Raw genomic sequence first — 14569 nt, 5'->3', positions numbered from 1 at the left:
CTAAACTACTGGTTTCCTGTACCATTTTCTGTTTTCTGTTGTTTTGAGGCAGGCTCTTCTCTCTCTGGCTCTTCTCTTGCTCTTTTCACTGGTCCTAGACAATAACAGAATTCATTTGTTAAACTCAAGGGAAAATTATTACTCACTTTTACTACTGAGTACAATTCATAATAAAGATAATTTTTGTTTTTAAGATGATAGCAACTTCTTCCCTATACTGATGAGAAAAGTGTTTTTCTTTTCCAGATCGCCTTGTTTATCATTTGTCAAAAGTGTGTACAATGTTAATTCAAGAACCTCACTCTTAAGAAGTTGATAAAACCACACCGATTTCTCCTACAAAAAAATTCATAAAAGCAAAAAATTTCCCAAAAAACTAAATAGGTAGAAAAACTTACCAGCTGCACCGTTTTTATCACATTCATCATCACTATCAAATTTAGTTTTCTTTCCCTGAAACTGTATTTTTCCTTTAGCAGACCCCGCTTGGGCAACTTTATTTCCCTTTCCTTTTCCTTTAAATTTGCGACCTGTAGAGACATAATTGAAAATTAAGAAACTTAAATCTCTGGTCACTGTGTTTTGGAACAAGGATATTAAATGAGTTAATATAACCAAACTGAGATAAATTAAAAGTAATGACCTTTTGACTTCCATTTGTTTAGAGATTCTTGTTGATCTTCCATAATTTTTTTCAATGCTGCTTTTTCTACCTCTCCTTCTAGTACTTCCCAGGTCACTTCTTTGTTCTTTAATTGTAGGTTACCATTACTTGCATCCTTGGCTTTATCCAATACTTCTTTAGCTTTTTCTTTAAACAGAATTACTCCCTACACCAAATGTGGAAAACAAAGACATACCCTTAGTCTGCAGTACTTGTTTTTCTTCATTCAAACTCATTTTTCCCACCCTGTAATTCTCCCATATACCATCACAGTATCAATGGATTTTACTGAGCATTATCTAATAACAGTAATACACTTATAAATAAGTAAAACTATTAAAAGAGTAATTTACTATAGTTTTCAAACCTCTTTTGCTCCTCTGACAAAGTCTATCCACTTGATTTCTCCATGATCAGAGAATAGGCTGTGCAAATCTTCTCTACACGTCTGATCGTCTAAATCACCTGAAAATTTCAGTAAGCAGCCCATCTTTTCTTCTAGAGATTTCTACAATATACAAGGGAATCAAATAATTTCTTAAAGTAACCACAACAAATGGCTCAACATTCTATACCAATAAAATGAAAACACTAGATAATGAAAATACTATTTTAAAGTAGTTTAACAATTAAACATATTTTTTATTCTTCTACAGTGGCTTCTCAATTTAACTTATTTCTTCTGCAAGTGACAGTTATTATCTAAATTTGGCTATTACACTACTTTGCTGGATAAGTACTTTTAGCCAGTGTTATTTATAAATTACAATTACTATAGGTTTGTTTTACATAGTTTATAGCTTTCCTGAATACCAGTAATAGTTATACTTACCATTTCAGCATCTTCTGCTAACTTCTGTTTTTCTTCTTGCTCTCTACAAATAAGAACATTGACACCAGAACCTCTTTCATTTAATATATAAGGAAACGAAATCCTAATGAAGTTAATCTTGACCACTATCTGGACCTCAGGTTTTAAATGTCCAATGCTAGACTGCAACATAATATGCCCCCAGAATATCGAGGAAGCCTAAGCCCCTAATGTTTCACTACCAAAAGAAAGGCTTATTGTCACCAATTTCAAAGCTGCTCATCGGCTCTTCCCAGAACTACCTCTACTATAGTCAAACCTTTAAGAAACTCCAATGTATGATAGTGCAACATGCTGACAGTACTCACTGTTTAGCTCGTAATTTAGCTTCCACTTTATTTTGCTTTCTTTCTTCATTCTTTTTTGCAAAGTAATCTTCCCTAAAGGATACAAAATACAGAGATTAAACTCCTGAGAACAAAGACTGCAAATTACTTTTTAAAAAATTTTTAGCACATAGAAAGGAATACTTAACACATTGTTTAATACAATTAATTAATCAACGGGCAAATTCAAAATATGCCAAGGGAGCTACTTCAACACCCTAGAAACTCTGTATGCATTAGCAGTCTTTCATGTTGGTTTTTATCATTCACGTATTAAACAAACCAAGGCTTCTGAGTTGATTTCAACTAAGTGACATGATAGGACATAAAGCAGAACTGCCCCATAGGGTTTCCAAGGCTGCAAGTGTTTACGGAAGCAGACTGCCATGTCTTATTCTTATGATACACCTAGTGGGTTCAAACTACCGGCATAGTGGTTCATAACTGAGTCCTTAACTACTGAGCCACCAGAGATCCCATATGGGGGTGGGATAAGAGGGTGCAAATTAGGTCATGTGGCACTATAGGATAAGCACTGGATTGCAAGGTTAGTTCGAACCACAAGGTTGGTGATTCAAATCCATCAGCTGCTCCTCAGAAACCCTATACTGGGTCATTATGTATTGGGCCCAACTCGACAGCACTTAACAATAAATACTTAATTGTTGCATGGTAGTGGTGGTGGTTATGTGCTGTGGAGTGGGTTCTGAACTGTCACTGTTGTTGCTAAGCACCATCAAGTTGGTTCTGACTCATAGCAACCCTGTATAGGGTTTCTGAGGAGCAGCTAGTGAGCTTGAAATGCCGACCTAGCAGTTCAAATAGCTTTGCAGTCTGGCACATTAACCCACAGCACCATACCAGGACACCATGGTGACCCATATAAAGTTTCTGAGGCTGTAAATCTTTATGGAATCAGAAAGCATCATCTTCCTCCTGCAGAACTGCTGGTAGTTTCAAACTGCTGACCATGAGAAACTACCAGCAGTTCTGTAGGAGAAAGATGATGTCCAACTCCTAACCACTATACTACCAGATCTCCTTTAATATTGCACATAATTTTTTATAATACTTCAATTCACCAAAGGAGAAAATTCTAAAATTCCATCAAGGAATAATTATGAAAATCACAGGCAAAAACATAATTTGGAAGGTGTTAAACATTGATAACAAAATAAGAGAACTATGGCCCTGCAGTTTTAACATCAGCAAAGTGCCATGGTGTGTGATTTTTACGTGTTGCTGTGGAGTCAGTTCCGACTGTGCAATCCTGTTTAGAATTTCCAAGGCTGTAAATCTTTACAGAAGCAGAAGCCTTATTTATCTTCTCCTGTGGAGTAGATGGCAGATTCAAACTACTGACCTTTCAGTTAGCTGCCCAACTCATAGCCCACTACCCTACCAGGACTCCTCACATATACATACGGGTATACATATATTATGTTTGTGTCAAAAATATGATCCACATCTCTATTAAACAATCTTTTGTACAGTATATAAATGCAACCATGAACCCCTCAAACTACTTCTGAGGTAATTTTTAAACCAAAATTATATCCTGAAGTCATCTTTAGGCCAAATACCAACTTACATTAGCTACTAAAGAATGTTTACATCTAGAGTATTATGCTCATTTCAAGAATTATCTCTATATGATCTAGATGAGACATTTACAGGGAACTAAGTTTATGTTATTGTTGTTAGGTGCCCTCAGGTCAGTTCCAAATCACAGTGACCCTATGCACAACAGAACAAAACATTGCCTGGTCCTGCACCATCCTCTCAATTGTTACATTTCAATACTGCTGCTGCCACTGTGTCAATCTTGGGGAACTGCCTCCTTTTCACTGACCCTAAACTTAGCCAAGCACAATGTCCTTGTTTAGGAAGCAGTCCCCCTTGATAATATGTCTGAGGTATGAGATAGTCTCAACATCCTGGCTTCTAAGGAGCATTCTGGTTATATTTATTCCAACACAGACTTGTTTATTATTCTTAAGTCCAGGGTACTTTTAATATTATTCTCCAACATGATGATTCAAATGTATCATTCCTTATTCATTGTTGAATTTTCATATGCACATGAGGTGAATGAAAGCACCTTAGTCCTCAAACTGGCACCTTTGCCCATGAACTCTTTAAAGAGGTCTTGTGCAGCAGATGCACTTTATAGGTTAATGAGTCTTCCTCCAATCTTGATGCCATTCTTCTCCATATACTCCAGCTTCTCAATTTGCTTAATTTAAGTATGGTTAAACAATACAACCCTGATGCACAGATGTCCTGATTTTAAATCATTCATTGTCACTTCGTTCTGTTAGAACAAGGGCTAGGTACAGATTCCTCATGAATACAATGAAATGTTCTGAAATGCCCATTCTTCACAATATTATCCATAGTTTGCCATGATCCACACAACTAAAGGCCTTTACATAGTAAAAAAAGCACAAGTAAACATCTTTCTGGTATTCTCTTTCAGCCAACAGGCATCTGATGTCAGCAATGATATCCCTACTTCCATGTCCACATCAAAATAACAGTCTTGGCATCTTGGAGGGACTCAAATTGTATTCTTTTTATAATGTTCAAGTGTGGGGAACAAAAACAAGTCTGAAGGGGCAAGATCAGGGGCTGAATGGTGGGTGGGTTACATTCCTCAATGACATTCTCATCCCAGAGCCCTTGCTACCCTGAATAATGGGCAGGTGTATTAGAAAAAAATTCCTTGGTGCAACTTTCCAGGCCGTTTTTTCCACCAATGCAGTTTTCTGTTTTTAAAAAAACTACTCATAAGCCTCCATGATTATCCTCTGTCCTTCAAGACGATCTACCCAAAAAAGTCACCCTAACTTTCTGATTTGTGTGCTTTGTATTTAACTGGCCCAGCAAATCCCTTTAGAAACCACTGTTCTGACTGAATTTCAGTATTGTACTGGCAAGCCAAAAACCTGTCCTTAGTTTTGGTCTTGCTTAAAAGAGCGATAGAAAGATCAACTCTTAGAGCTAGCTGATTTTTGTGCAATGCTTTTGGCACTCATTGGCCAAAAGCTTACTGAGGCTAAGATGTTTGCTTAAAATTGAAAATGCCAAACCATATGAGAGCCCAATTTTAGCGGCTATCGTGTCAGTGGTAATTCTACAGTCTTAACAATTTCTGGACTTCAGGAATAGTTTCTTCATTTGTCAAGGATGATGGTTTTCTCTCTCTTGGCACATCTTTGAGGTCTTTCTGATATTCCTGAAAACACTTCATCCATCTGAAAACTTTTCTTTCTTTTTTTGTGAAGGCACCCTAACTAGACTAAGGTAAGTATATTACTGAATATGTCTACAGCCATCCACTGATCTCAGAAACATGTTTTGTTTGGAATAAACACATATGCATATGAATTGGAACCCTAGTAGCAATACTTTTTGACAGAACCTGATGTGGCACTGTAGAAGTACCTGCTAACTGCAAGGTCAGTGGTTCAAACCTACCAGAGCTAGCTGCTTCTCAGGAGAAAGACGAAGCTGTTGCTCTTATTAAGTGCCCTGGAATTGATTCTGACTCATAGTGATGCTGTTTAGGGTTTCCAAAGAGCACTTGGTAGGTCTGAACAGTGACATTATGATTAGCAATCCAGTGCTGCTAATGCTAGTCCATCCTCCTTAACCTAGTGTGAGTGGCCACAAGAAACATCAGCAAACACTTACTTGAAAAGTATTAGCAGGTCTGTCTCTTTGTACTTCTGGCCAGTGGTCTCTACAAACTTCTTAGCAGATTCAATGTTTTCAAACACAACAAATATTGATCCCTATATAAAAAGAAAATATTTTTAAAAAAAGTTATGTCCCATAGATATCACAGCTAGAAGAAGTCGGCAACATCATACAATCATACCTTAAATGTTCTGTGCAATGTTCTTCTCATCTGAATATTTAGAACTTGACCTTTATCTTCTAACCATTCTTTTATGTCATCAAGGGTTGCATCAGTTGGGAAGCCTTTCTGTGAAGAGTAGGAATAAATGTATAAATAATGATTTCTGAGGTAAAAAAATTTGTGAGAAATTATGATTCATTTTGTCTTCAAATGAAGCACGGACATACATACAAACATATCTAGCCATCTTTTTCTCTTAATCTTTTCCACTGCTTATGTTAAGAGCCATTGTTCTCCACTGTAATAAAACTGACTTATCACATGTGCGTCAAAAGAATTCATTTGGCATCTGTGGCTTTATTTTCAGCCTAATAACAGACAGGTCTGTAAAGTGAACAATAACATCAGGGAAGCACACTGTTGTTAAATGCCGATTAATGACACTGTATGTAGGATAAGCTGTGGACCACAAAGCTGGTTTGAACTGTAAGACCGTGGGTTCAAATTCACCAGCCACTCCTTGGGACCCCTATAGAGAGTTGCTGTGAGTCAGAAAACTGACATTATGGCACTTAACAACAAAAACAATAGGGTTTCTGAGGGGTTTGAACTATCAACCTGGTAGTTAGCAGTCAAGTGCTTATTCTACAGCATTACACCATGACTCCAGGGAAGCACATATTCCATATTGTGGAGATTATAATCAATGACAAAAAACAATTTTTGTGTGAATTGTTGAATGGAAAACTGATTTGCTCACCCAATTCACAAAATGATTTAAAAAAAAATTCAGTTGGGAGTCGGGTAAAATCTGTTAATAACTGTTGAAATTGGTTGAAAGTATATTACACTATTCATTCCACTTTAGTATTTTTGGAAATTTTTATTAAAATCTATTTAAAAATTAATCTTCTAAAAACACTGCCATCAAGGTTACCAGTTGCTGTTAAGTCAATTCTGACTCCTGGTGATCCCATGTTATGTCAGAGTAGAACCATGTCCCACAGGGTTTTCAGGGGCTGCTTTTCAGAAGTAGGATAACCAAGCCTTCCTTCCGAGGCATCTCTCAGGGGACTCAAACTATCAACCTTCCAGTTAAAAACCAAACCTACTACCAAGTTCAGCTGTTAATGACAAAATTCTGTCCAATGTTCTATGTATGGTCTTTTTTCATTTAATTCTTACAATAGTGCTATAAAGTAAAAATACATTATTCTCCATTTATGAAAATAAGGCATAGAGAGGTTAAAAACATTGTCCAACAGCATATAGTAACTACTGAAGCTATTCCGGAACCCTTATCTATTTTTTTTTCCTTAGTGTGCAACCCGCTTCAGTGCTGCAGCCTATGGGTAAGGAGGCCAAGCAATGGTTCAGGGCTACAGTTTGCTCTGGCATGGGACACTATGAGAGGCCCATGGGGAAGAGCCTGCCATAAATCCAAACCCATGCATCTGAACCCTTATTCTTAACCACATTAATATACTTCCTTTCTAAATAAACTGCTGCTGTTGTTAAATGTTGTCCAGTTCTTTTGAAGGAGTACCAGCCCAGTGCTTAGACAACAATGCCACACCAGGAGTCCTCTATATAAATGGAAGTTATAATTCTATGCAGTAATGGCCACTTACAATATAAACAGTTCTGTTTTTCACATCATTTTTATACTCATCCGTCACTTCAGGGAGGGGTTTGCTTGGAGATCTTCTGATTTTAGTTTTATCATCACTTATTTCCATGAGTTCTACTTTTGATTTACTCAATGCTTCTATTATTATATTAAAGTCTGTTGTTAGACGGTTTAACCTGTTGAATTTTATCATTGTCTCCAAAGGTACCCAGCCTTCATCGAGTTTGATCTGCTCCTTTAAAAATTTGTCCCGTGGCAAATTAAAGTCACCAAAATAATACTGCAAGAGAATTACAATATATTTAAGAACATTACATAATACTGGCTCCAATGCTAGAACTTTCTAATTTTCATTATTAAATTCTATTCTTTAAGAATACAGATCATGAACCTCATCCAGAATCATCTGAGGGGGGAAATTTCCACTTGAAAGGAGGGGCAGACCAGCCTGGAGCCACTAGAGGAACAGAAGATACTTCTTGAAAGACAGGTAAAATACAAAACAATATAGGCAGTCCAACTGATTACTACAAGAACCAGCAAGTTGTTGGCCCAGGAGACATCAAGGCAAGTGGTCTGGTCCCCTCAGGGCAAACTCTCTTCCAAAAATAAGATCCATGGGAATACAAGAGCAAACACATGTTCTGACTGGTGACCACATTGGTCACTGATAAGGGGAAGTGAGGGAAAAACAGCAATGAAACTGTAAGCTAAGCCCTACCATGTTCAATAGACTCCTGTGAACCCAGGTAGAGACCTGGTTAGCCAGCAGTATGGCAAGACATGGGGACTCCTGGGCCCAGCGTAAGTGACATAGCACAGAGGACTAGAGTGGACAGTGAAGCATCCAGCTGATAAGAGAGGGAATATGCACAAGAACACCGACACTTGGCAGATAATACCCAGCTGCCCTGGCTTCAATGGCTGGATGATCAGAACTCAACTAGAAGAAAAATGAAGAGGAAAAAAAAGAGTAATCTGATACAATTTGATGAACTTGACCTACACTTATGGATGCAAGTAGCTCAAAAGAGGGAACAAATCTTTATAGCGAGGATCATTCCTATCCCCTCGATACACAGGGTATACAGGGATGGACAACTTGGACATTGGCTATCCAAAATGGGGGGCTACAAAGGCAAGAAGTGACTGGCTTACAAGCTTTCAAGAGGGAGCCTAGGTCCAGAGGACGTGGAGGAAGGTAGAATCTCCACTGAGTAGTATCCAATCTGTCTGGGCAGGGCTGATGAAAGGAAATGGGGATAGGACTCTTGTAGTACAACAGTGAATAATTGCTATCAGGACTGACTGTGAGGGTTGGAAATGTAAAGGTAGACATTTTATAGCAAGGAGGGGAGTGATGAACAACTTTTCAGTCTAGGAGCGGAGGTCCCTAGGACCATCAAGGGAGAAGAGCAGAGAGCGGGACCCTACCCAGAGAAGCAGTGATGCCTGAAATGGAGGCAAAAGGAGGGGAGTGGTTGACTTTGCAGTCCAAGAGCGGAGGTTCCTGGGACCATCAAGGGAGAAGAGCAGAGAAACAGTGATGCCAGAGATGATGACATAGAGAGATGGAGCGGCTGGGGACTCTAAACCCAGAGAGGGAGAGGGGTTATGTGCTGATGACCGAAGAACAGGCTTGCAGGGTATACCCTTTGGTTGGTTTGTGATGCATGGAGGGGATTGTAACCGTGGCAATGAAACGATATACAATAGGATGAATGGAAAGCTAATCTTCTCCCATGTAAACTAACACATAATTCACAATAAAACAAAAATAAATACAAATCATAACTTACATGAAACACATTTTCTTCTATATATAACTTTAATGAGATAATTATAATTAATAAGATAAAACTAAAATGTCAACTGCCTATTGTTTCAATATAGCACAAAAACATCAGATCTTTAAATAAAAAGAATTTCAACAGATTGGGTAATCACTCTTAATTTTTAAAAGTCAAAAACATTGGTGAATAATCTTGATGTGCTCTGATACTATGGTCTTGATACTCCAGGAAGGCCCAGCAACTCACTGCCTCAAAGCCTTTGGTTAAGTCTAAGTTTTCATAACTTTGCCCCCTGTATGCTCTACTATATTGTTGTTAGGTCCTGTCGAGTCTATCCCAACTCATTAGCAACCCTGTATGGAGTTTTCTGAGGCGCTACTGGTTGGTTTGATCTGCTGACCTTGTGGTTAGCAGTCTGGTACTTAACCTACATGGTATATTTGCAATAAATACATATGCAGAATTATCCTTTGCCAAACCTATATATATTTTTGGGTATAGATTGTTTAGCCTTCCCACTCATGTTCAGCTCGAGTGTCTAGCTCATAGATTATTACTGTTATTACAGGGTTGTATATATGATAGTACTTATATTTGTTGCCTTTAACACTTACCCCTTCTCCCCCCACGACCAGGGTCTTCTTTTGCCTCTATTATTATTTTGTACTGACCTTCCTCCTATTGTGTAATTCCTTTCTCTTCACCCAAGTTAATACCAAGATCAACTGGCATAACACAGTCTACAAAGACAATGTTCTACATTCTACTTTGATGAGTAACAAGTGGGGTCTTAAAAGCAGTCAAATAAAGCTAAAACTATTGGCTTCTCCCTATCTGAACAAAGAGTGAAAAAAATCAAAGACACAACAAAATGATTAGCATAAAGGACTAATGGACCACATGAACCCCAGCTCCATGACATGACCCTGAGACCAAAAAAACTAGATGGCTACCTCTGCTAACTGCTTGGAACTCTGAAAGGGGGGTCCTAAATAGAGTGACAGAAAATGTGAACAAAACTCAAAATCATTTGCTAGAGATAAGTGAACTACTGAGACTATGGCCCTCAGACAGTCTTCAAGCTTGTAACTAAACTCATTCACACGGCACAATTTTCTGTCAAACAATACATACAAACTTAGGAGGTAAACCATAACACCAGGGAGATATATACTCCTAAGGACTATCAGAGACTACAGAGACTAAAAAGACAACATTTGTCCAAGGATAAAGTTAAGAAGGCAGGAAGGGATAGGAAAAAAGGGAGAACAGAAACAATAAACACAGGGATTGTAATCTGTTACAAAACTAAGAAGGGAAGCAAGAATCACAGGGAGAAGTGTCATAAGTAATATTACACTGAGTGGACTACAACCTCTGAAATGATTTACTGAATGTAAAGCTGATGCTCTGTTCTGTAAGCCTTTGCTCAAATCATAAGAACAAGTTAAAAAACAAAAAACTGTGTATGAACTGTTGAATGGAAAACCAATCTGCTTCCCAAATTTTTACCCAAATCACAATTAAAAATATAACAGATAGGTGAATTTTTAAACACAAAAAGCACTTTTTCTCAGTATGTTGTGAAGTGTCGTCAGTTGATTCTGATGCACAGGAACCCTTTACAGAGTTTCTGAGGAGTGGCTGGTGGGCTTGAACTGCCAACTTTGCAGCTAACAGTAGAGTGCTTATAGTACCACACCAGGATTACACACATCAGTATAAAAACAAAGAGGGGAAAACAAAAAAACAAAAACAAAAACCAACCTTCACAAAAAAGACAAATGTGTGATTCCTTGGAATGCCAAAGCAGCATAAAAAGTAAAAGACAAACAAGTCTGTTAAGAATTCTTATAACTCAAGGGAAGAAAAACTGAATATTTCAATAGAAAAATAGGTGAAGAATATGAGTAATAGTTACAAAAAGTGTAGCTATGTAGCTAAATTTAAAATACACCAATGTCATTATTAATAAAAACATGCTATTTATAGCAATCAAGTAAGAATTTTTTACTTAGCAAACTGGCCAAAATTTTTAAATTGTGAATACCTAGTTTTGACCTGATTTCACAGAAACTGTGATGGACTGGATAGACATAAAATTGAACTTCAAACCAGTTGAAAACGGTTCAGTAATTGCCATTGTAAGCACGAGTCACCTACACTTTGCACGCATAGCAAACAAATTGGCTGCTCTGGTGAGCCACACACATTCAAAACAGTGTAGTAGGCCATCATCTTTGAGCAGGGCACAGAGATTTATTTGTTCCTACTCAGATCAAAATACCACAGATCACCCTTGTTTAAGATGGCAATCACTGAACTATTTGGAACTGATTCAAAGCCCTGATATAAACTAGCCATTAACTATCAAAAATTTGAAAACAGAATTGCAAATTCAGGTCCATATTTCCCCACTTTTGATCAGCATCCCATTCAATAATGATAGCTGGGCACTATCCAGTTTTTCTAATCTTATGGTAAAGGAGGCAGCAGCTCATAGAGACAATTAGCTATACATTCCATTTCTTCCTCCTATTCCTGAATAGGAGTCCTGGTGTGACGCTGTGGGTTAATATGCTGGACTGCAAAGTTTATATAAACTGCAAGGCCAGTGGTTCAAACTCACCAACTGCTCTTATTCAGGGTTACCATGGGTCAGTACCAACTCAATGATACTTAAAAACAACAATAATTCCTGAACAGGAGTCTGTACTGCAAGGTTGGTCTGAACCTCACAGTCAACGGTTCAAGCTCACCAGCTGCTCCTCAGGAACCCTATTACAGAGTCACCACGAGTTGGAACCAACTCAACAGCACTTAACAACAATTCCTGAATAGAGATCAACTTGTACCTTGGACAGTCATTTGCAAGTTTTTCAGACCCCAGTCACTGAATGAACCCGGAGGTACAACAGAAACAGTAAAACTGATATAAGGTTAATTAATCTGGATGTCCCAAGAAACTGTGATTTTAAATATCCAAGACAAGAAATTAAATCTTATCTTGTTTATAGAGCCCAGGTGGCACAGTGGTCTGCTAACTGATTTTCTAAAGCCAGAGTAAAACTAGATGAATGCCCTGAGACAATCTTTAAAGTTGAAACCAAAATTATTCTCTGAAGTCTTCTTTAAACCAAACAATTGTTTAATTAGCAAATAATGTATAATGTCTGCCTTGAGCAGCATGCTCTTTTAAATAACTATTTATATGGAATCAAACTGGCAACAATAATTCAAAAGGTTAAATGAAGAAACTTAGTGGTAGAGGGATAATTTGGTAAAGGAAGAGGAGAATGGTTATACAACTTAAATGTAATCAGTGTCACTGACTAGTACATATAGAAATTTTTGAATTGGTGTATATGTTTTGTTGTGTACATTTTCCATAGCAATATTTAAAAATAAACTTTTCAACGTATATAATCTATCAGCCAGTAGTATATATCCTAGGAATTTTATCTTTGAAAAAAACAAATATGCTTCCTAAGATTTATAAGGCTAATAAAAGAACTATTACAACCCAAAAAAGTATATCCTACATGTCGGAAAGGGGACTAAGTAAATTATCAATTACACTAAACTTTTACCCCCAAAACTCATCACTCCAAGTTCAGTGGAGGGAAAAATATGTCAGTATGAAAATGGAACCAAAAGAATCAGAACTTCTTCCTGGTTTAGTCATGGCCCATGAAGTGAAACCAGAACGGATCTAAATTTGTAAAATTTGGGTAAACAATAACCAGAACAGGAAAAATGATGAGCTAATGCCTGGTACAAACTTTATCTCTCTCTTAGAAAACAAGGGCAGTAAGTATGCAGAAGGCATAGCAACCAAAATCTCTTGAACCACAGAGTTTGAAATAACAGTGCCTGGCTCATAGAAGGCAACTGATCAGACTGTTTTGTATGTGTGTCTCTCTCCAGTCTTGGCAATAATCCAATATTCTGTCATCAGGCTCCTGAAAGGGCTTGCTATGCCTCTTCTGGGTTTCCCATTCCAGAATTCAACCCATAATTTTTACCATTCTTGTTATTGCTCCACTGCAGCTAAATTTTAAAAATTCAGGTGGGTTCAACTTGTGATTCACTGGCCATGATTGAACCAGTTCAAAGTCCTATCAAGGACATTCATCATTTAGCCTTGATAACCGCAGAGGGGGGTATTTGAGAAGTGGCAGGCTATGGAACAGGCATTATTTTCTATACAGTTCTTCATATTGTTTTAAATATTAAACAGAACGAATAATTTGTTATTTCTCTTTACGTTTATAATTAGTTAAAAAAAAAACCAAAACTAAACCCATTTAAAATGGGAGAGGTGCAACTTTGAAAAAAAAAAGTGCTGAGATGTAGATAAAAATCTACTTCACAAAATGTATTATCTAGTAGGGAAGGTACTTTACAAAATTGTTATGTTTTCTTATTACGTGCCAGGTATACTCTTCTAAGTGTTTTACGCTTTACCAACTAATTTAATCCTCACAACAATCTTATAAAGAAGATACTACTAATATCCTCATTCTACAGATTAGGAAATGAAAACAAAAAGTTAAGTAACCCATTACTATTAAAAGTCAACTCCAACCCGTGGCAACCCCACGTGCTGAAGCACAGAGCAGAGCTGAGCCCCACAAGGTTTTCTTGGCCATAATCTTTATAGAGGCAGATTGTCAAGTCATTGCTATGTGCCTCTGCTGGTTGAATATAAACTACCAACCTTTCAGTTAGTAGTCAAGTGCAAAATGTTTATGCCACCTAAGGGGTCTAAGTAATATGGATTTCATAAACTGGCTCCATCAACATAAAACTATATACCATTGTATGTTAACTGAATTCTAAGAATCAAACATAAACCAAAATGTTGTATAGTTCAACAAACTGAAATGTAATGTTCTCTGTATCTGAGGCCTAAATATTACGTAGCTTGTTCTAATGATTAGACAGCACAGGAATCATACCTCAATTTGATGACAGATTTTGGCCTCCAGCTCTGCCATCTTTTCACTATCACCATTTTCGGCCATTGTGGCGATCTGAAAATTGTCCTAAATTAGTATAAAGAATAATTACTATGATTATTTTTAAACTCAAGATCAGAAAATGTTTAAAAAATATCAATGTCCCTTTTTATTTTTCCTTAAAATTCAAAACTTTCTAATTTCACATGTTCAACTTCTCTCATCAATTTAAAAATATCTCAACAATACAAAACTTTGAAACACGTGATGGAAAATGGAAAATCAATAATTTGCTCCCCATCCAATAAATTACTGCCCCCTATTCTCTAATAAAGCAACTTTTTATCTTCATTTAACTGGTCAAGCTAGCTTTAGGGAGGAAAAAGAAAACTTACCAATCATTTCCAGCTTTAAAGAGATTACTGTCAGTATATATCATTGTGGATCTCAGTCCTATAT

The 14569-nt window shown here is 37.2% G+C and overlaps 1 protein-coding gene across 1 annotated transcript; it reads right to left on the bottom strand.

Moving 5' to 3' along the window:
• Nucleotides 1-5: 5 nt before the first annotated feature.
• SSB (Sjogren syndrome antigen B (autoantigen La)) lies at nucleotides 6-14176 on the bottom strand. The gene is made up of 10 exons (XM_006867027.1): nucleotides 14111-14176; nucleotides 7358-7636; nucleotides 5745-5852; nucleotides 5558-5658; nucleotides 1844-1915; nucleotides 1497-1539; nucleotides 1032-1172; nucleotides 644-830; nucleotides 399-530; nucleotides 6-94 (listed from the first exon to the last, which is right to left on the bottom strand). Exons 1-10 carry the CDS (start codon nucleotides 14174-14176, stop codon nucleotides 6-8), a joined length of 1218 nt encoding a protein of 405 aa, XP_006867089.1.
• Between the last annotated feature and the right edge of the window lie 393 nt (nucleotides 14177-14569).

Source organism: Chrysochloris asiatica, unplaced genomic scaffold, assembly GCF_000296735.1.
Source record: "Chrysochloris asiatica unplaced genomic scaffold, ChrAsi1.0 scaffold00099, whole genome shotgun sequence".
Classification (NCBI taxonomy): Eukaryota; Metazoa; Chordata; class Mammalia; order Afrosoricida; family Chrysochloridae; genus Chrysochloris; species Chrysochloris asiatica.
This window is presented reverse-complemented; position numbering and strand designations above follow the sequence as displayed.